This window comes from Octopus bimaculoides, chromosome 21 (genome assembly GCF_046866305.1).
Source record: "Octopus bimaculoides isolate indiv1 chromosome 21, ASM4686630v1, whole genome shotgun sequence".
Classification (NCBI taxonomy): Eukaryota; Metazoa; Mollusca; class Cephalopoda; order Octopoda; family Octopodidae; genus Octopus; species Octopus bimaculoides.
The window spans coordinates 38742014-38765550 of record NC_142948.1 but is presented as its reverse complement, the minus strand read 5'-3'; the positions used below and the strand labels follow the sequence as shown (position 1 = coordinate 38765550).

The 23537-nt window shown below is 41.4% G+C and overlaps 1 protein-coding gene across 1 annotated transcript in view; it reads left to right on the top strand.

The window, feature by feature from the left end:
• Nucleotides 1-23537, top strand: part of LOC106878658 (nuclear receptor subfamily 5 group A member 2) — a 170874-nt gene that overhangs the window by 4549 nt on the left and 142788 nt on the right. Inside the window, exons 2-3 of the mRNA XM_052975630.2 lie at nucleotides 11957-12136; nucleotides 15649-15774. Coding sequence (XP_052831590.1) covers nucleotides 15675-15774 — 100 coding nt within the window. The 5' untranslated portion in view covers nucleotides 11957-12136; nucleotides 15649-15674. The remainder of the gene's footprint in view (nucleotides 1-11956; nucleotides 12137-15648; nucleotides 15775-23537) is intronic.

The following is a 23537-nucleotide window of genomic DNA, read 5'->3' as shown; positions in this document are numbered from 1 at the left end:
GCCATCTATATCTTTCAGTTTCCGTCCACCAAATCCACTCACAAAACTCTGGTCGGTTCGGGGCTATAGTAGAAGACACTTACTCAAAGTGCCACGCAGTGAGACTGAACCCGGAATCATGTGGTTGAGAAGCTAACCTCTTACCACACAGCCACGCCTACTCTTAGGTCCGTATTAAAGAATATAGCAGATCCTCAGCTGCCGGAAAATCGGTCGTCTACCTTATATATCGTAAAGAGTATGCTGGATCAATAACGTAGCTTGTGTGTGTGTGTAGGGGGAGGGGTGAGCGCGATGGGGGCGGACCCACCCTGGGCGGCGCTTTTTCATGGGGGCGGCACTCTTGTGTCTTTCGTATAAACTAAGGAACAGCGGTTGGGGCGATGTGACAAACGAAAGGGCCGCCCCGGGCGGCACACATTCGAGCGACCCCATCATGAATGGAGCGAGTGACAGATAAAAATCGAGAGAGTAAAAGAAGGAGGAAAATCTATGCGAAGTAAATTTCATTCATGGTTTTTAATAGAAAGAAGAAATTAATTATTGTATTGACGAAAATGTTCGTCGTTTCGTGTATGAAGGAATGAAGTGGCGCCTTTTTACTCGCCACTGAATACACACGTTCAATTAGAAAGGCATGTGTGTGTGTGCGCGTTTCGATATGGGTCTTGTTAAATTTCTTCCAATCACTTGAAGTTTCTCAAATTTTCACAGATTATTTTTGCACACTCAAGACGAAAATCGGGTTCATTTTTTTCTAGAATCTCTCTCTCTCTCTCTCTCTCTCTCTCTCTCTCTCTCTCTCTCTCCCTCTCTCTCTCTCTCTCTCTCTCTCTCTCTCTCTATCTATCTATCTATACAGATATATATATATATATATATATATATATATATTTATATATATATATATATATATATATATATATATATATATATATATATATATATATATATATATATATACGTATGTATGTATGTATGTATGTATGTATGTATGTATGTATCCCAAACCGGTTTCATGGAAGACAGTTTTTCCACGGACAGGGGGATCATACGCATAACAAAACATCAAAGTGTATGATAAAGAATTAAGATTATTACATATAAAATTGACATATACATTTCATATGTAATACAAAAACACTCTTTAAAATCAAAATACTTATCCTTTCTAGGTTGTGAGGAGCCAAATGCCCATTGTTTAGGGACCCCTGCACAATATATATATATATATATATATATATATATATATATATATATATATATATGGGTTTGTCAGTTCCGGTTACCGTGGAGGAGAGACGGAAACAGAGAATATGGGGCAGTCTGCGCTCAGGTGCTACTTTTAACTCTGCCCTTGATCAATCTGATCGATTTTCCAGGTGTTGCCTACTTTCAAGCTTGTGCAAATTTCTCGGGGGACTGGATTGGTGCCCTGCCTGTGGCCAAAATTGGAGGTCTACTCAGTCTAGATGAACTTTGCATCTCCATCGCACTGAGTGGAAGCTGACGTCTGTAGGGGACTGAGATGCCGCTGTGGTAGGCCCCTCGACCCCACAGGCCTTCACGGTCTGTCTTGCCACCTAAATGTTGGTCGTTTCGCTCGTCACACCGAGCTAAACCTAATCATTAAGTGGGCCCTAACTCGGATTAATATCCCTTTAGTTCTGGAGCCGTCAGGATTATCCAGAAGTGATGGAAAGAGACCGGATGGTCTTACCCTCTGTCCCTGGGTTAGAGATAGGTGCCTCATTTGGGACGCCACAGTCTGCGACTCCTTTGCTCCCTCCCATATCCTGGATGCTGCAGTTAACGGGAGGGTCACTGCTTCTGTAGCCAAATGGAAGAAAACCCTGAAAACCCTGCCTCTTCCAGCCTGTGACGTTCGGAAGGACTGGGCTACCAACGGCGAAGTTCTTGTCCACGTTCACAGTTCACCTCACCGAGACGTCAGGCGATGGCCGTGAGAGCGCTTGGCTTTCCCAACGCCTTTGCCACGCCATCGCTCGTGCTAATGCTGTGAACGGGCTGGCTTGCTTCAGCAGGTTCCATCAAACCTTGTATGCGACCAATCGTGATAAAAAAAAAATCAAAAAATCCCCACAAATTGTTTCAATACAGTTTTAACAGAAAGATTTGGAAGAATTAGATGAAAGTTCTCTGGTAATTTTCTTTCGTGTAAATAAATGTTAATTTAATAATTTGCCAGCAAAATCTAATAAAATGTCCAAGTTCTAAAAGATGTTTCTATGTTAAATAGGAAAACGAAAAATGTATAGAATGGTAGAGATTAAGGTAATTTTATTTTGATGAAGTTTCTCCTGTCGGCACACACGGTCTTCACAGCTTGTATGAAGATCCTGTGTAAGCCTGGTACTTATTCCGTCGGCCCCTTTTTGCCGAACCGCTAACTTACGTAAACACACCAACACCGGTGGTCAAGCGGTAGACGGAGGACACACACACACACTTTTAAAAGAAGACGAGTGGTAGTAACTCCAAGTTTCGGCTTGCTACCTAGTCACCGTCTTCCCTCTCCTTGTTAAAGTATAATTCTACGAAAAACTGAGTAATTCTTTGTGTGTGTGTGTGTGTGTGTGTGTGTGTACAGATAGATAGATGGATAGATAGGGCAGCGAGCTGGCAGAGTCGTTACCGTGCCCGATAGAACCCTTGGCGGCATTTTGTCCGTCCTTACGTTCTGAGTTCAAATTCCGACCAGTGGAATCTTACAACACTGCTCTTTGCATTTTATTAAATTTCCAAACATAAGTAACAGACATGTATAACGGGAGTCGGGAGTTCGATTCGCAGCAAAGTGTCTCGAAATTCTTCTAATCTCTCTCTCTCTCTTTATCTTCACTCCCCGTCGCTGTTTCCCTTTCTCTCTCTCCCCTCTTTCTCCCGCTTTTTTTAGGTCTAAATCACCCCCTTCTTCCCCCGCTTTCTTTCTTTCCTTCTTTCTTTCTTCCTTTCTCTCGCTCTCTCTATCCATTTCGCTCCCCGCCTCTCTTTCTTTTATGCTCCTTGTCCCCCCCACCTCGCCCTTCTCTCTCTCTCTCTCTCTCTCGTCTTTTGGTCTTAATCATTCCTCCCCCCACACCTTCCGCTCTCTGTCTCCCTCTTTCCTTCTCGTCGTCTGCACCCTGTGTCTCCACGTTTCGCCTTTGTTGACACTGAATAAACACTGCAAAGATAACATGGGACATTTCTGGCTAAAGTTTTCGATCGTTAAAAGAAATCAACATCTTAACAGAACACACACACACACACACACACACACACACACACACAGATGCTCAAGTGCACACGCGCACACACAGCATGTGCATACAAGCGTATACACGTGCGCACCGTGGACACGTACCCACACAGATACACAAACTCGCACAGACATTCAAAGAGGGAGGAAGGAAGCGAGAGAGGAGAAAAAGATACAGAGAGATGGGGAGAAAGAGAGAGAGAGAGAGAGAGAGACGAAGAGAGAAAGGGGGAGAGAAAGACGGGAGAAAGTGAAACAGAAAGGGAGAAGGAGAAGAGAGAGAGAGGCATGTATGCCACCTCTCCCATCACCCCACATAATGTACACTGAAGCAAAAACAGAACACAGTGAGAAATGGCACACACAGAGACACATAGAGCGGTGGTGGACCTCGTTGTTGGACGATGAAGATTCATTTGGTGATCGATCAACTAAATAATCTATTTCTAAATTTACATGTGGCTGAGTACTCCACAGACCCATTTTCCTCCCCTGTGCATCAGCTGTTATACTCACGACATGTTTCCCTGGCGTCCGTGCATCATATACGATACAAATTCCCGACTGTAATTTGGGGCTTACGAAATGAAAGCTTTATAGTCAGGGCATATGGAACAAGGTCTAGCTAAAAGTCTGAGAAAAACAGGCATTAGCCCTTCCCCCCCCCCAACACACACACACATATCGGGGTGACCTCACTCTCCCGCGAACATCTGGACTCCTTCCTCTCCTTTGACCAATCCTTGGCTGCCTCGAAGTCGGAGATGGCGTCTTAGCAAGAGTTTCCTCACTGGGCTTTATTCAGCGCTTCTGATTCCCATGTCGTCTGGTTTGTCTTGCAGGTTTTTAAAATGTCCTTATAACGGAGCATCAGGTGGCCTCGGTGCCTGGCACCAGAGCTAAGCTGGCCTTATAAGAAGGTTTTAAACAAACGAGTTTCTTCCATGCGCTTCGATAACAAGATTAGCCCAAGAACTTCATTGATTACTTTAGCTTATCGATCTCGGAAGGACGAGAGGCGAAGTTTGCTGGAACGATACATCTTGAAAGAACTTTTTTTACTTGTCTTTTTTTTTTTACTTGTTGCAGTCATTAGACTGCGGCCATGCTGGGGCACCACCGCGAAGTGTTTAGTCCAAGAAATGACACCGACTACTTATTTTCTTTTTCTGAAGTTTGGTACTTATTCAATCAGACGCATTTGCCGAACCGCCAAGTTACGGAAATGCAAGCAAACCAGTACCGGTTGTCAAACGGTGTATGTGTGTGTGGAGGGCGGGGTGGGGATACACACAAGCACAATAGAAAAAAAACAAGGAAAAAAACTAAAAGCAAAATAACAAGAAAAAAAAACTCGGTTATCATCAGAGAAACGGATGAATCAAGATTAGTTTTGAAAAACAAAATTGCGTTAAGGAATGTTGAGGAATTTTCTACAAAAGTTCTACGTGAAAGTAATTGACCAACAGAACGTTTCCAAGAATGTCACCACAGAAAAATGAAATACCGATAGAGTGATAGACAAATTATATGTATATGTATGTATCGTAGACATTCCTGACTTGTGACGGACGACATCGATGGCTGAGATAAAACAGTAAACCGAATAAAATCGGAAATTTTTCTGAGGTTTAATTAAAACCATAATGTTTATGTAATCTAGGATTAGTACCAGTTAGATAATGAGGTTCATCTTTATTTTGTTTAATGGACTTCTCTGTCTTGCCGTCTTCATGGAGTTTAGTCAGTTCGATCGATCTCTTGTGTATTTTGTCCTGGTACATGTTTTGCCATGGCTACAACTTAGTGTCTCGCATAAATTTGTTTCCTCATAACATTCTTAATTGTATCTTCTTTTATCCTTTAACTTGTTTCAGACAATTTGACCGCGGCCATGCTGAGGCACAACCTTGAAACGTGTTTTTTGTTTTATTAAACTCCGATATAATCGTAATTTATACTCTGAAAGGTATTTGTAGAAAATTTCATAAAGAAGATATGCCTTTTTCCGAAAGTTATGATGGACAAAACCGAATCATGTGAATTTTCCGAAACTCCTCTCCTCACCCTCCGACTCAACAAATTCCGATATAATCGGAATCTACACCATCTGAAACGTATTACTTGAAAATTTCATTAAGAGTTAAGCATATTTCTGGAAGTTATGAAGAAACAAAATCGTGTGGGGTGGGTGCACACTTCTGCAGGTATGCCGGAATGTCCAACAATGCGCATCCATGCGCGGATTACGGGGTCAGTTCGTTCGTTCTTCCGTTTGTTTCATTCGTTCATTTATTCATTCTTTCCTTCATTTGTGTATTCATTCATTCAATCTTTTATTTATTCTATTATCTATTCATTTATTCCATCTTCCATTCTTCTTTTCATTCTTTCATACAAACGTACATAATTAAAAAAAAGTTTACATAACTTACACACATACTCGCGCGCGTGTATGTGTGTGTGTGTTCTTCTGTCTGTGAACCCACCACACAATATGTATCTATAAACGTTAAGTATGTATCTGTTGATCTATTTGATAGTATTAAAAACATTCCAACCATGAGGCCATTCTCGTAATCAAATTACACACACACACACACACACATATACATGTAGGTATGTGTGTACACATACACACCCACATACACAGAGGTATATATACATATATATAACAATGATGATATATGTGTATATGTACGAGATGCGTTCAAAAAGTATCCGATTTTAGTTTTCGCGCCGAAACTAATGCCGCTCGGACAAAGTCTTTTGGGTGGAAGGTGGTGTCCCTCTTCCTGCGCAAGCGGAAATCTTTCGCGCCGGTAGGCCGCGTCAGTTCCCGGCTTTTACGCCTGGAACACAGACGTGCAGTGAGCGCTCGTCGGATTGAACGCCTCTCGTATAAGAATAAGGATTCATATGTGTGTGTGTGTGTGTGTGTGTGTGTGTAAGAATAGGGATTCAAAGAGTTAGACAGAGCTCACAGGGTAAGTTCCCCGCCCTCTATGTGTTTATCGAGAAAGACGCTGGTTAAGGCTAGAATGTAACTCCTCCGTCCTTCTGAAAGTCCAGGAATCACAATGGCGGAGAGTATGTCTAAAAATTGAGCATAAAAGAAGAGTGACATGAGAGAATAAATGTTTATTCTTTTGGTTGACAGCTGTTTCGTAATCTGTAATATATGTGTGTGTGTGCGCGCGCGCGTGTGCGCGCGCGCGTGTGCGAGTCACCCATTGCTTGACAACCGGTGTCCAGTCGACCTAAATATTATGGTCTGTACACGTGGGGGTGCTGAAAAGTTCCTGGCTTTGGGTAAAAGGAAACGCAGGAGGATCCGTTAATTGGGTTTTTACTCGACTTACTGCAGCGGTCCTTCAGTAAAAGAACTGGGAAGCCCTTTCACGATACCCTTCTCAGCACTCTAGCGAATGGTGAATGCAACAGTCTAACCACTAGGCCACGCGCCTTCACAACTATAGATGTGCTTTCCAGTAATAATATCAGGATTTCTGGTACGTACACTTTCGCGCGCCCATATTTGACGACTACGAGGGTCGGCCTGGATCGGGAGGCGGCGTCGAAATATTTCAGAAATGCTTGAATTTTTGTAGAACGATCTTCCTGGACTCGGTTGTTAAGTCGGTGGTGCTGGACGCGAGCGGGAGCGAAGGGGCTGCATTTAGACTAGTGGCTGTCTTATATTCCGGCCGGAGCATGTTGTCGGTTTTCTTCTTGCGTTTAGAAGAGTTCTTGGGAACCAACCACCCGCAGTTTATTCCTTGAATGGAATTTTAGACACACGCTGAGAATATTTAGCGCTTGTCGAGAAGTGAGGTCTCTGAAAACTTCTGGAAGTTTCGACTTTCTGACGGTTACCGACTGGAGTCTTTGAATGCACCAGCACGGATATGGAGCAATCGTATCGGTCATCTAAACCGCATCTAGCTATGGTATTTGTGTGGTCAGCGAACAGCGATGGTATAGGGTACCCATAAGTTTCAGTCAGTTAGCTTACATAAACACTTTATGATTTTGTATGGTTGACCTACAAAGGACGTGTAGACAAGGAGTCAGCCACAGGAAGCTAAGTGAACATGTCTGTCGTGTCGGGCAAAACTTTCAGTGACCGGATTAGAAAATTAAGTTAGTCGGAAGTTGACGAGAACAATGTCAGTGACCTATGGTAGGGCGCTCTGGAGAAGGCGATTAGAATAGAATCGATGAGATTTAGCAAAGAAATATTCTCGTAGAGAAAATAATTGATGGGGATCTAGTGTGCAAAATTAGAATAGGCGATTAGGAAAGGTGCTGCGACCGACCTGCACGCGGCGAAAATTGCCTTCGACTATTTTCTTCAAGGCGAAACGTGAACGTTGCCTTGCCAAAGTTTAGGCAGAACGAACTCTGAAGCAGAGAAGAATAAAATCCGTTCGATAGGACCAAGTGGCAGAGTAGCGACTTGGTATCAAAGCTACCAATCGGTCCAGTAATGTAGCTAAGGAATTGCGTTGATGAGGGGGTGCAGTCCGCCCGAGTAGCGCTTTTAAGTTTACTGTATAAGCCTGTAGAGGGTTGGGACTCGATGAGGGATGAGACACGAAAATTCATTGTTAATTCCACCGAAGTCGAATTTATCTTTCATCCCCATCGGAGTTGTTAAGTACCAGTTCAACTCTGGGGTCCATGTAATCGGCTTTATTCTCCTCCTTACAAAATTGCTGGCTTTATGCCAAAATTTGAAACTATTATTATTATTATTATTATTCAGGTCACTGCCTGGAATCGAACTCGGAATCTTGGGATTAGTAGCCCGCGCTCTTAACCACCACCACCACTACTACTACTACTACTACTACTACTACTACTACTACTACTACTACTACTACTACTACTACTACTAATAATAATAATAATAATAATAATAATAATAATAATAATAATATTATCATTATTATTATTATTATTATCATTATTATCATTATTATTATTATTATTATTATTATTATTTTACTTCACAGAGCTCTCCGTTTTACTTGCTCTGGTTGATCCTGTGAGAGCGGTCAGCAACCTGTTCTCAGAGATCTCACAGGGTCTTTCTGCAAACCATAAGCTTTGGTATTTGGAGGTTAACTGTCGTGGAAGACATTCAACACCCAAACAGAGCTGGCAGAATCGTTAGCGCGCTAGACAAAACGCTAAGCGGTGTTTTGTCAGGCTTAACGTTCCGAGTTCAAATTCCGCTGAAGTCGTCTTGGCCTTTCATCCTTTCGGCGTCGATAAAATAAATTCTAGTCGAGCACTGGAAGGGTCGATATAATCGAGTAGCCCCCACTAACCCCTTGTGCTTATAGTAGAAAAAATTATTAAGGAGGCGGCGAGCTGGCAGAACCGTTGGCTCGCCGGACACTGGCTCTTTATGTCCCAGGTTCATAAGTCGCTGTGGTCAACATCGCCCATCATCCTTCTGAGGTCCGTTTGGGTCAATGTAATTACAAAAAAAAACTGTCAATTTTCACCTTCGTACATATTCGCCTCTCATTTCTACTCAGCCTGTCCCTTACACCTCTCCTCCCTCCTCCCTTCTCTCTCTCTCTCTCTCTCCTTTCTTTTCGCTTCTATCTCTCTTTCCCTCTCCCTCATTCGCCTACCGCTCTCTTTCTCCCCCCACCATCTTTTCTCTTCCTTTATGCATTATGCCCCATGTCTATTAAACTGAACTGACGACACTGAGATACGAAATACAGCGACAGGTCCAGAAGATATTCTAAAACACGTAACAGAAGTTACTGCCATATATATACAAACTCGAAATAATGCGACATTCAATTCAGGAAGAGTTTCAAGTTGTTCGTCACCGAATAACAATATGGATGACCAAACGAGTCCGGCAGAAATTAGAATTATGATTCTAATGAGCGACAATGTGTGGTTGTGCGTGTTACGAAAACCATCGAGAAGGTTAGTGAGAGGTTTACCAGTCATAAAAAATAAATTGCGCCGGAAGTGACGACAGTGAAATCCCATATTTTCATAAATACTTGAATATATATCTACAAAAGGGTGCTTCCCCCAATGACTTTTATTGATATCCATTTTTTTCTGGAAGCTATGAAGAAACAAAGTCGGTGGTGGTGGTGGGGATACACATGTGTAAGAATGCGTTTTTCATTTTTTAATGAAATTTTCTATAAATACCTTTCTGATGCTGTATCTTACGATTATATGGGAATTTAATATAAAAAATTAAGAAATTGTGGGTTCGCATACATATATGTATATATATATATATACACATGCGCATAACAAAATGAGACTTGATTTCGAAGAAGGTTGTCATATGTGCCAGTATGTATCTGTGCGGGACCGCCATTAAAACATTTTTTAAATATATATATATTAAATTCCGATATAATCGTAATCTATGAAAGTTATTTGTAGAAAATTTCAATTAAAGTATGAGGAAACAAAATCGACTTTTGTGAATTTTCAGACCCCCCCCCCCCTCCGCACCCTCAGAATTTCTTTTCTTTTTCTTTTTCTTTTTTGATAACTAATTCCGATATAATTAGATTCTGCACCATTTGAAGCATGTTTGTAAAAAAAATTTCATTGAAAAATATTCATCTTTCTGCACGTTATGAGGAAACAAAGTCGTTGGTTGGGGGCGGATACACCTGTATAGGTGTGCCAGTTCACGAACCTAATTACATACGATCTTCCAGTGATCGTATTAGCATTTCTGAGACAGTACCTGAGGTACACTACACCTGCAACGAAGTATAACCAACGTCGCTGAACACTATTGAAAAGTCAGACGTGCATTTGATGGTGGATCTTTCAGTGTTAGTTTACAGTTGCGCAACTGTGAAACCATTCTTTAAGTTTTTGCTAATCCAATGATGAGAACATCCATATGAAGACGATCGAAGGGCGTTGGATACTCGCCAAGAAGAAACTCGGCTGACAATGTGGAACGAATAATGCTTTATTAACATCGTAATTGTATGAATATTTCTGGCGACATAAGTTCAGAGACCGTGAGATAGTTGTATGTACATTCTGTGCATCGTTTTTATGTTGTCACTTCCAGTTTCTTCTGTAATTTACTCTCATTTTTTGCATATTAACCAAGCAAATACGCACTTATTGGAGAATCTTTAGAAGAACATAAGTCAGGCTTTTTTTTTTTTGAATAACAATAGATTTTTATTTAGCAACATATTTTTACAGGAAGAAAATTAAAAAAAAAAACATTCAGAGTATAAAAGATCAAACTATTGAGAAAAAAAAAGCCTGAAAGACATTTTTCAGGTGTCTTGCTATTACTTCTCCAAAGCAGTATTCACCTTATACTCTGTCTCTCTCTCTCTCTCTCTTTCTCTCGCTTTCTCTCTCTATCGCTTTCTCTTTTTCTCTCGCTCTCCCCTCTCTCTCTTTCTCTCTTGCTTTTCCTTTCGTCTTCTGTTTCTTTCTCTCCTCTTGCCTTTCTTTCTTTCTCCGTCTGTCTGTCTCTCTCTCTTTCTCGCTTTCTCTCTCTCTCTCTCTCTCTCTCTTTCTCTCTCTACGTCTCTCCACTTGTGGAAATATTTACTTCGTTCACATAGTTTCTCAGGAGGGGATTAACTCTCGATGTTTCTCTGGAAGAGAAAACAAAGAAAAGAAAATAATACCAGTAAACAAACAAAAAAAAGTTGTATTTAAATATGTGGGTTCCCCCCCCCCCCCCTCTCAGTCCCTTTTGATCGATATCTTTTTGCTAACCGAACGTATTCCCCGCCGCTCTTAACTCCCCCTCGTATTCGTCATCATCATCCTCAGCATCTTCATCATTATCAGCATCATCATCGTCATCATCAAGGCCTAACAACAAGGAAGCCTGTATGTGGTGAGTGGACATGCTAGACACAGCAGCCAAATTTGTTGGTGTCTCATCTTTGCAAAAACTTGACATATGACACACACACACACGCACACAAATATATATATATATATATATATATATATATATATATTCCACAAAATGGAGGAGTCAGTCGGTTTAGATAATTCTGTGTATAAGAAGGAGAATATCGACCATGTTGCATGAGGTTGTCCAGAGTTAGCCAGGTCAGAATAGATAAGCAAGCATAACCGATGAAGTAGTCATATTTGCTCAACAATAGACAAACACTACTAAAGCAGGACAGACAACAAATGGTACAAGCGTTTACCAAAACACGGTCACTAAAAATGTACAAGTGGCAATAGTTGAGATATGCCTGGGATATGCCTGTGTAAACTGAGAGAGAGAGAGGGAGAGAGAGAGAGGAAAAACAAGAGCAACAAAAAGAAATGAATGCAAACTAGCCAGACATTGTCATCAATGATTAGTGAAGCAAAATATGTGAACCCATCAACTATCAACATACATAGAAATGCATACATACATACACTCGCACATACATACAAAACACACATATATACATACATATATATATATAAATATAACAGAATATATATATATATATATATATGTATATATATATTTACCCCTTCCCCTGAATTTGCTGGCCTTTTGCCAAAATTTGAAATCATTATTATTTTTGTTGTTGTTATTGTTGTGGTTGTTACTACTACTACTACTACTACTTATTGTTGCTGTTGTTGTTATTATTATTATTATTATTATTATTATTATCATTATTGTTATTATAGTTATTGAACCCCTCATTTAACCCATGGTGGAATCAGTGGTCATCGATAATGGTGTGTCCATGCTGTCTAATGCCGTGACCTGTGCAAGTTGGTGGGACAATACACACACATCTCAATCCCGGAGAACGTCCAATATTCATGGAACACCAGGCATTTTGGAGAATAGTCTGGCTTCATGAGGTAAGACTATCATTATTTTGGTTCGGTCTGATTCCTGGTAGGATTCATGTGGGTAGCTTAAGTAACCACAAGTTTTCACCAGTCTTTCAAGTGCTTAGAACCCTCCTGATAATCCTTGCTGTTCCTAAAAGACAAACTTTCTGTAGGAACTCTACCAGGCATTCTATTCCAATCTCCTTCAGCCATTTATCTCCATCTTTGCTTACTGTTTCCAATGCACCAATTATTATAGGCACCACCTTTACTGTCCGCATGCTCCAAATTCTTCCTATATCAAATTTTAAGGGATTGAATTTTTTTTGTTTTTCTTCCTCTTTCTTCGTGATCCTAGAATCAAACAGGCATGATGGGTCAATAAGTAAGCAACTTCACTTTACCTTATCTATAATTGTTATGTCTAGTCTTTTATTTTCTAACTTCTCCGTTTGAATAGGAAAGTCCCTCAAAATCTTACGTTTCTCTTCTATTTAATGGGACTTTAGTGAGGTCATCTTCTGTTGCCTGAATTAGTCATCAACAGTCACAAATGCAGCAATGAAAAAGCTTTTTGGAATAAAATAAATACATAAATAAAAAGATAAATGAATGAATGGAAATTGAACCAGTGCATGTGTTATGTTAAGGCACTATGAATCAGCCCAGACACAATGAAATTTAATTAATAAGAATTTCTTGATTGGCTACAGCAGCAGCACCCACTTTACTATTAATGTTTCCTGCAGCAGGTGTCCTTGGGTATTTTTCTTTTTCTCCAATTATTCTCTTCATTCTTCAGGCTCTTTCATCACACACACACACACACACACACACACACACACACACACACACACTCTATGTATATGTGTACACATGTCCACACATTCTATCTCTTACACACATACACTATGTGCACACACACATACACATGCATACATCTGCACATGCTATGTATAGACACATAGGTTGACACACTCACACGTACACAGAGAAACACTATGCATATACACACACATGTATACACACACATTTGCAACTTCCTCTACCAACACCCTCTCTCTCTCTCACACACTGTATACACACACACACATATATTGGCATGAATATATACACATAAACACTACGCGCGCACACACACACACACACACACACTGTTTACAGAGGGCTGGTTGCATTGTTCCACTGAAACCCCTCTGTCGGATAAAGAAACAAATTCTCTTTTGTTTGTTCTGGGTTTTTACTCTTATTTCTCTCGACATTCTTTCCCAATGTTTGTTGTCTTCTGTGTGTGTGCATGTGTGTGCACACGTGTGTGTGCATGTATGTATGTATGTATGTATGAGTGGCTGTGTGGTAAGAAGCTTGCTTCCCAACCACATGGTTCTGAGTTCAGTCCCACTGCATGACACCTTGGGCAAGTGTCTTCTACTATAGCCTTAGGCCAACCAAAGCCTTGCGAGTGGATTTGGTAGATGGAAACTGAAAGAAGCCCATTGTATATGTGTGTGTGTGTGTATGTATTTGTTATTTGTGTCTGTGTTCATTCCCACACCATCACTTGACAACTGATGTTGATGAGTTTACGTTCTCGTCAATTAGCAGTACATATAATTAAGTTTGAAAATGGAGAGATCTAATGGATCCAAATTAATATATCAATTAATTAACATCTTCACCTACAATTGTTTCATTTCTCAACCCAAATAAAAACTACAAAACAAAGGATTCTGCAAAAGACTAAATAACATTGACTGCAGTCTGGGAGGCAGAATATCTTGCAGAGTGAGTGGTTCTCAAAGGCAGCATGATGGTCTTACAGAAGACCTGGAGATAGTGAAAATGGTATGTTATTGAAGTTTCATTCTGATAAAAGTGTGGTGGCTGTGGTGGTTGTGGTGGTGGCTGTGGTGGTGATTGTGATGGTGAGGGTAGTGATAGTGGTTGTGGTAGTAGTCGTGGTGATGGTTGTGGGTGAGAATAGTGTGGCGGTTGTGGGATGTGTGTGTGTGTGTGTGTGGTGGTATGTAGAAATAGTAGTTGAGGTTTATGGCAAGAAAATGAGTTATAAACTGGCCCTGCTACTACTACTACTACTACAACTACCTCCATGCTACCACCACCATTACTACTACTACTCTTAGTACCACCACAACTACCACCACCACCTCTACTCATTACTGCTACTACTACTACTACAACCACCACCACCTCCATGACTACTACCATCATAACTACCACCACCACCACCACCACCACTACTACTATAGCACTCAGCTCCCTTAAAATCTATACATGCCATTCCCAACATCATCATATGTACGCTTACACGTCCCCTCCAATCCCCTCCAATCCCCTTCGCCATTCCCGGAGCAGCAAGTAAGGGTCCATTTCAGTGTGAATGTGCCTAGAGTGCACACAGCACCCTGTATAAAAGGGGTGGTGGTGCAAGGTATCAATGTAAGGGGGGGTCTGTGTAGGGCGGCGGGCAGTGGGGTGGGTTCTACCCTCATAAAACTGAACCAAAGTCTCTTGAGAACAGACAATAACACCAGGGTGGAGACAGGGTGGGCATTGGGGTGGAGTGTTTCTTCATTCATTACTGATTGATGTCTGTTGTTGTTGTTGTTGTTGTTGTTGTTGGTGGTGGTGGTGGTGGTGGTGGTGGTGGTGGTGTTGGTGGTGGTCATTTTGTTGTTGTTGTTAATGGTGGTGGTTGTGGTGGCTTTTCTTGTTGTCGGTGGTGGGGATTTTGTTGGTATTGTCGTTGTTGTTGTTAGTGGTGATGGTAATGCTGGTTGTTGTTGTTGGTGGTGGTGGTGATTGTGGCTCTGTGGTTATTGTTGGTAGTTGTGGTTGAGGTGGTAGTAGTATAAGAGCTGATGACTGTTGTTGTTGTTGGTTGTTGTCAGTGCTGGTGGTTATGGGGGAGGGGGTGTTGTTGTTGTTCTCATTGTTGGTGATGATATTTAACCTCGAGTCAGTGTCGATCAAGCCACATCTATGATCTACAGTCAAAGGCATTCCAGCCATGACCATTTAGTCTACTTCCTATCTCTCGGTAGCACATTAGCTGAGTCATTAGAGCACCAAATGGCGTTCCTTGTGATATTTCTTCTGACTCTCTGTGCTCTGACTTCAAGAAAGATATAATGATAAAGTTTGCTTCAACACTGATTATAATGTGAAAAGGTATGAATACATGCATAATGCCTTCCCTTAGTATGTTTAGAGTGTGCCTACATGCATAACTGATGTTAAATGATGATGATGATATATATGATGAGCTTCTTTTAGTTTCCATCTACCAAATCCACTCACAAGGCTTTGGTTGGTTTGTGGTTATAGCAGAAAACACTTGCCCAAGGTGCCATATATTGGAACTGAACCCAAAGTCTGCAACCTTATGGTTGGGATGCCAAGTTCCTACCACACATAGCTTTGCCTATTTTCCTTAGAGTTCAATGAAATTATTACAACAATTTTTTTATGAACATCTCCAGGGGCCTCACTCATTTCCATGATACTCCATATTTCAGCTGAGAGCTGTCGTTGTCGTCTTACAATGCCTGATCTGATGTGTTCCCAATCTATGACATCATTGACACTGGATGCAATTGCATGCCGGGAAGAGGAAGCTGTAGTGGTGGACTATATTCTGAAAGGTAAGGAGAACTACTTTGTTTTTCATTTTATTTTACATAAAGAAAAAAAAATGTATTACTACACCGTTTAATTTCTATGTATTTCTATGTATTTATGAAACATTAGTGAATCACTAACTGCTGTCTTGTCATTCAGCATTGTGTTATGCACTATTTTCACTGCTGAGTTTGTTCTTTAAGAAAAAAAAAAAAAGAAAAAGGTCAACAACAAATTTCATTGAAACAATACTGACTAAACAAAGAAACTGTAAAAAATAACATAAATAAATAACAAACTTAGCTCCACATGACTTAAAGTTTCATGGGCTTTCGGGATGAACCCAACTCATCAGATATCTGGAGAGGAATAACAGAATTTGAGACAAATTCAAGAGAGCCTCTAGATGTTAGGCCTCTATTGGTTAGCTCAGGTCATGTTGTATTATTGCTGCAGAAGTGACATCAGTTCTACAGCCCCACCCATGATGATCATCCAGCCACAATTTTTAACCCAGCACCATCAAATCTGGTTGGTTCCTCATGAACAACCACTGAGCTTGTAACCAGTGGCAACATCCCACCCTACCGTGTGTGGTATCAAATGCAGTGAGCTGATGATGCTGAATGCACTAGACTTCAGCTTGCAGACAGTGTGGCATCAGCTCTTGGTCAACAATCTGGCCGAGGATATGGGCCTAAGAATAAAGAAAAGAACGGAGATCAATTCTGCAGCAATAACATTAAGTGACCTCAGCTGATCTATTGAGGCCTAACATCTAAAGGCCATCTTGAATTTGTCTCAAACACTGATACTCTTCTCTTGATATTTGATGAGATGGGTTCAGGCTAGGAGCCTACAAAGGAGAAGGATGAGAAGGGAGAGTAAACAACAGTTATACAAGTGAGAAATTTGTTTTATTTTATTACATATTATGCTGGAATAAACATAGGTGTTGAAATTGTAGTGATATTCAGTTGACAGCTGATGAAGGGATTAGACATATATATATGTCTATCTATATGATTGTGTTTTTATGTTTGCTTGAAATTTTTGTTGTTGTCCCTGTGTCACCTTTATCCTATATTTATATGTGTGTGTGTGTATCTGTGTGTGTGTGTAATTGTTATTATGTACACTGTAATACCGGAAACAAAAATTAAAACAACTCATTATCTTGTGTACAGTAAACATTTGATATGAAGTGTTAGAGTTCAAACTAACAGCATTTTAGTGTGTGTGTGTGTGTGTGCATGTGTAAATATGTATGTATGTATACAGGAAATGTGCACATATATGTCTCTCTCTCTCTCTGTCTCTCTCTCTCTCTGTCTCTCTCTCTCTCTGTCTCTCTCTCTCTCTGTCTCTCTCTCTCTCTCTCTCTCTCTCTCTGTCTCTCTCTCTCTCTCTGTCTCTCTCTCTCTCTCTCTCTCTGTCTCTCTCTCTCTCTCTCTCTCTCTCTCTCTCTCTCTCTCTCTCTATATATATATATATATATATATATATATATATATATATATATATATATATATATATGTACGCAGTGTCCCCCCTATAAGTGTGTGTGTGTTTACAGGGTTGCGTACCTGTGTACTGTGTATCTATGAAAGCGTATATATGTAGAAGAGAGACCGACAGACAGAGAAAAAGAGAGACCGATTCTATAATGAAGCATAAAATCTGTCTCTCTCCCTCCTTCTCTCTCTTCTAAGCTTGGCCCAGCTAATCATAGCTTAATGTCAGTTTATAATCTGTCTAGTGCATTAATGGTAAATAATAATGTTTAATCTGCGATCCTGTGTAATCTTTTAAGAGTTTTTACGGTGTTTTTTTCCTTTAACTCTTTCTTCTTTTTTGCTTACTTTGAAGTAATTCACTGTTTCAAAGTGAATTCCATCACTAAACGCCTATCGTCTGTCGCTTCCTTTTAAGCATTTATTTATTTACTTACCTTGATGAACTCACTGTTTTTCTGTCTGTCTCTCTGTCTCTTTGTCTATCTGCCTGTCTGCTTGTTTTCCTGTCTTTCTGTCACTTTGTCTGTTTGTCTGTTCAGTCTGCCTGGTCAGTCTGCCTGTCTGTCTGTCTGTCTGTCTTCCTCTCTGCCTTTCTGTGTCTGCCCGTCTGTCTGTCTGCCTGTTTGCATGTCTTTCTGTCTGCTTGTCTGATCATCTGTGCGTGCGTGCGTGCGTGTGTCTGTGTCTGTCTGACTGTTTTTGTGTATGTGTGTTTCTGTCTCTAGTCCTCTCTCTTGTTCTTTTTCTTTCTCTCTCACTTTCTCTGTGCATGTGTGTGTGTGTGTGTGTGTGCATGTATAAGTACCCATTACACTCTTGGAGTGGTTGGCATTAGGAAGGGCATCCAGCTGTAGAAAACTATGCCAAATCAGACTGAAGTCTGGTGCAACCTCCCAGCTTGCTAATCCCGTTCAAACTGTCCAACCCATGCCAGCATGGACAACGGACGTTAAATGATGATGATGATATATGCACATATATACAGTATACACACACACACATACACACACACACACACACACACACACACACATAGATAAATAGAATGATAGATACACACATCTCCAAATATATAAACAGCCATATACAGCATATGCAAATTGTCATACATGCAATCATATACGCAAACACACACATCCATTTATACAAACACACACATATACAAATATGCACACAGACATATGCATATACGATACATATACCTGCAAATATAAATGAAGATCATATGCACATGTGGACACACATACAGCCATACATGTATTGATATATGCATACACACATACACATAAACACACACACACATCTATGCATATATACTCCCAACCATTCACATACGTATACACACCACGCACACACACATACACACACACCATACACACGCACACACATATACACATATACACACACCATACTCATAGGCATGTACACACACCATATGCACACACATGTATACATATATACGCACACTTACACACATACACACACGATATGCACACACACACACACACACACGATATGCACACACACACACACACATGCCATGGATCAATATCCTTCTGATAGTTTGGAATGTCATGCATACCCCGTCAAAGAGGTTTATTCAAACAAGGAAGACGTAGGGGGGCGAGTAGAGGTAGAGGGGGGTGCGAGGTGGTGCAGGTGGTGGGTGTGGACGAGGACTGAGGGCCACTTGAGTGTATGAGAGGGTGAAGCAGTGGCGATGGTGGTGGTGGTGGTGGTGGTGGTGGGGGTCCAGATAAGTGTGTGAGGTGCGGGGAAAGGGTTTTAGGGAGCAGTGCCTTAAAAAGCCTCCAAACTGTTCTGATTGTTGCAAACATACAAGGCTGACCAAAGCTTCGTGAATAGATTTGGTAGACGGAAACTGAAAGGAGCCTGTTGTATACACACACACACACACACACACACACACACACACACACACACACCATCATCATCATCATCATCGTTTAACGTCCGCCTTCCATGCTGGCATGGGTGGGACAGATGTTAGGAAGGGCATCCAGCTGTAGAAACCTTGCCAGATCAGATTGGAGCCTGGTGCAGCCTCCTGGCTTCCCAGACTCCTAGTCGAACCGTCCAACCCATGCCAGCATGGAAAGCAGACATTAAGCGATGATGATGATGATATGTGTGTATGTACATATATGTGTATGTAGAGAGAGAGACGGGGAGGGAGAGAGATGGAGAGGAAGAGAGAGACCCAGTGTATTATCTCATGATATACATTGTTTCATTGCATCACTACCACACATCATCAGGCACAACGACAACAACAACAACAACAACCCATCCATACCTTACAATAAAAAGGAAAATGATGGATTATTTCGTCAAAATAAAGAAACAAGTGTGTTGTGCAGATTATGTTTATTCTTTAAGTAATTAATCTAAATTCAAGCTGTTTGTAATTATTGAGGTGCAAGGCTGGGTTGTGTATGCGTGTGCGTGTGTGTGTGTGTCTGTGTATGTATGGAGGTGATTGCTTTTTGCTGGCTTGCTTTTGATGACGTCGGGAGTTACCTGTGTGAGGTAATAATCACCTATTTTCCTCTCAACTCACAATACTCCTCTTCCATACACACACACACACACACACACACACACACTCGTGTGCATGCAAAATACAACAACAAAATACATGTACTTATGTACTTCGTGTAAGAAGATAAAGACAGCTACCCCACCTCTTCCTCAGTATTTCACCATTTACCGTCTGTTGTCTATGCTGGTATGGGTTGGACAGTTTGACAGGGGCTGGTAAGCTGAAGGGTTGCTCCAGACTCCATTCGGATTCAGCATGGTCTTCTATGGCTGGATGCCCTTCCTAATGCCAACCATTCCAAGAGTGTAATGGATGCTTTAACGTGCCACTGGCACAGGTGCCAGTTGCGTGACACCAGTACGATTCCACTTGGCTCGATGGGTCTTCTTCTCAAGCACAGCATATCGCCGAAGGTCTTGGTCATCTGTCATTGCCTCCATGAGGCCCAATGCTCGAAAGGTGCTTTTTACGTGACACCAGCATCGTCCCCCATTGCCTGGTGGAACTTGAACTCAGAACATTAAGAGGGACATAATGCTGCTGAGCGTCTTGCCTGGTGTGCTAATGGTTCTGCCAGCTCAGCACCTGTCTGAAATGAGCTGATCAGTGTTGTTGGGTGAATAAAATGCCCCTCTCAGACACTGGCTTGGCCTGAGAGACCAAGGCTGGGTTGCCTAGAAGAGGGAAATACATACACATGCAGATAGCAACCCCACTCCTACCCTCAGGATCAAGTCAACCCTTACCACCAGTAATAAGATAGTTTTTTTGGTACAGTTTTTTGGTTGTGGATTCTTTGGCATGGCTGTCTTTACATTCTGAGTTCAAATTTCGCCAAGGTCGACTTTGCCTTTCATCCTTTCGGGTTCGATTAAATAAGTACCAGTTATGCACTGGGGTCGATCTGTCCTTGCTTGTCCCCTCTATGTTTAGCCCCGTATGGGCAATTTGTACCTAAGTTCCTCAGAATATTTCACCCTTGTTTATATCTTTATATTCTTATTTTTTGCTCATGTATATTTCCATAGACCCTAGGTATGGTTTGTACAATGACAAACCAAAAAGCTTTTTCACGAGTACAGCCAGATTGCTTGAATCGGGACTTGACCGTTGACTGGACACTATTCAATTGTTTTTCTCCGTGTTTTTCTCCTTGTCTCCGTATTCTTTCTGTTGAAGAGCGTAGCTCGAAACGTTAAAGACTTTCCGTATTCCCGAGCGTCATACTAATACATCCTTTTGTTATTTACACCACCTAACCTCGTCTGTTGTTGTTTTTTCGTACATTCTCCCACATACATACATACATATATATGTACATACATATATATAATATACATATGTACATGTGTATATGTATATTTGTAGATAGATAGGTATATGTACATATACATGTATATGTGTGTGTGTGTTTGTGCTTGCATATATATGCACAGAACTTACACACACACACACACACACACACACACACACACAAATGAGATGGAGAAAGACATGATCCAAAATATTAAACAAAAGGAAAGATTGATATCACAGTTATGGAGGCTGTGATAAAATCGTTGGCTGCTGATATTTTCTTATTCTTTGTCTCCCCCCTCCCACCCATCTGTTATTACCATACGTTTTCCTTCCTTCCTTGTTTTATCTTTTATTCTTTGTTTTTATTGCTGCCACTCAGTGAAACGAAGCTTTTCACATGCTCAGTCATGAAGACTCCGCTTAAAACTTACTTGTCGCCAGGACCGGCACGTGACTGCTGGCTCTGACGTCATCACAGACTCACCGGGCTGCTCCGTGTTGGAGTTTGTTTGGGTGTTTGGATTATTACAGGTGGTGATGGTGTTGTTATTGTTAGTGGTGGTAGGGGTGGTCATGGTGACGATGGCGGCGGCGGCGGCAGCGGCGGCGGTGGTGATGGTGGTTGCTGTTGTTGTTGTTGGTGGTGATGTTGATGAGAGAGGAGGTGTTGATGTTGATGGTGGTAGTGATGATGCTTATAGGGGAAGTGTTGGTGTTGATGGCAGTGGTTGGTTGTGGTGGTGGTGGTGGGGGTAGTGGTGGTACTGGTATGGTGGCTAGGATGGGGGGGGGGGGGCGATGGTGGAGGTAGTGATGGTTGTGATTGGTAGTGGTGGCACTGACTGTGTTGGTATGGTGGTTGGGGATGGGGGTGTTGGTTGTAATTGGTGGTAGCTGTGATGGTGGTGGTGGTGGTGGTGGTGGTTATAGTAGTTGTGGTTAATTGATTGTGGTGATGGTAGTGGTTGTTATTGTTGTTGTGGTGGTGTTGATGGTGGTGGTAGTGGTGGTGGTGGTGGTGGTGAAGGAGGTAGTTGGTTGTTTAAAGTAAATGTGGGGTCAGAAAGTGGGCGTGTCTTCTCTCTCATTTACTCTTCCCCCCTCTCTCTCTCTCTTTCTCTCTCCCCCTTTCTGTTTCAAATTACACACACATGTGGTTTTCTTTTAAGCAACCCTCAGTGTTTGTCTGTCTGTCAGCCTGCCTATCTGTCTATCTACTTTTCTGTCTGTCTGTGTGTATGTATGTATGTATTTCTGTACATGTGTGTGTGTGTATGTGTACACACATGTTTGTATATAAATATATGGTAATATATAAACATTTTCCCAAATAAAGTTCATTTCATATTCAAGGCTCTGATGAAGCTTTCAGTGTTACTCAGGCACTCAACTACGAGTCCACTGCATCGTATAGCAGAAACACCAGTAAGCTAATGAACTTCATAAGATAATCATTCATTCCTTTATCACCGCTTTTCTTATATATAAACACACACACACACACACACACACACACACACACACACGCACACACACGCACACATAAATATATATAAATTATATTGGGCTTCAGGGAGGCAAAGTGGCCGAGTTCTTTTCCAGTGTTGGGCCTCACGTAGGCAATGACCAAGACTTTTGGCATTATGTTGTGCTTGAGAAGAAGACCCACCAAACCAAGTGTATGTCTGTCTGTCTGTCTGTCTGTCTGTATGTCTGTATGTGTATGTATGTATGCATATGTGTATGTATGTATGTATTCCTGCATGCGTCTGTGTACGTTTGTCGACCGCCGCCACCGCTTGACATCGGGTGTTGGTTTGTTTACGTCCCCGTTACTTAGCGATAGACTAAGTGCCAGACTAAAAAGATAACAAGTACTGGTTGCAATTTATTCGACAGAAACTCTTCAAGACGGTGCCCCAGCATGGCCGCAGTCCAATGACTGAAATCAGTAGCAGATGAAAAATAAAAAATATATATATATCTAGACGTAGAGAGAGAGAGAAAGAAAGAAAGAAAGAAAGAAAGGAAGAAAGAAAGAGAGACGTATGCCTGTGTGTGTGTGTGTGTGTGTGTGTTGTGCCTTTCTGCAGTCTTTCTGTCAACTTAACCGAGCTTACGTTACGGAAAACAATGTCGATATTGTCTCTTCGGACGATCCATACTTGCGAGTGACTTACTTGATTGCCTCCCTTACATCCAGTGTCTGCGTATTTACATAGAAGTGTGCAAATGTGCGTGTGTGTGTATGTATGCACGTGTGTGTGTGCGTGTGTGCATGCGTACGTGTTTATGTATGTGTACTTGTATCTATCTTATCTCTCTCTTCCTCTTTCTCCTCTTCCTTGTCTGTCTGTCTGTCTCTCTAATTTGGAATGTATTAGTCTCTGAGTGAGTTATGTTGATG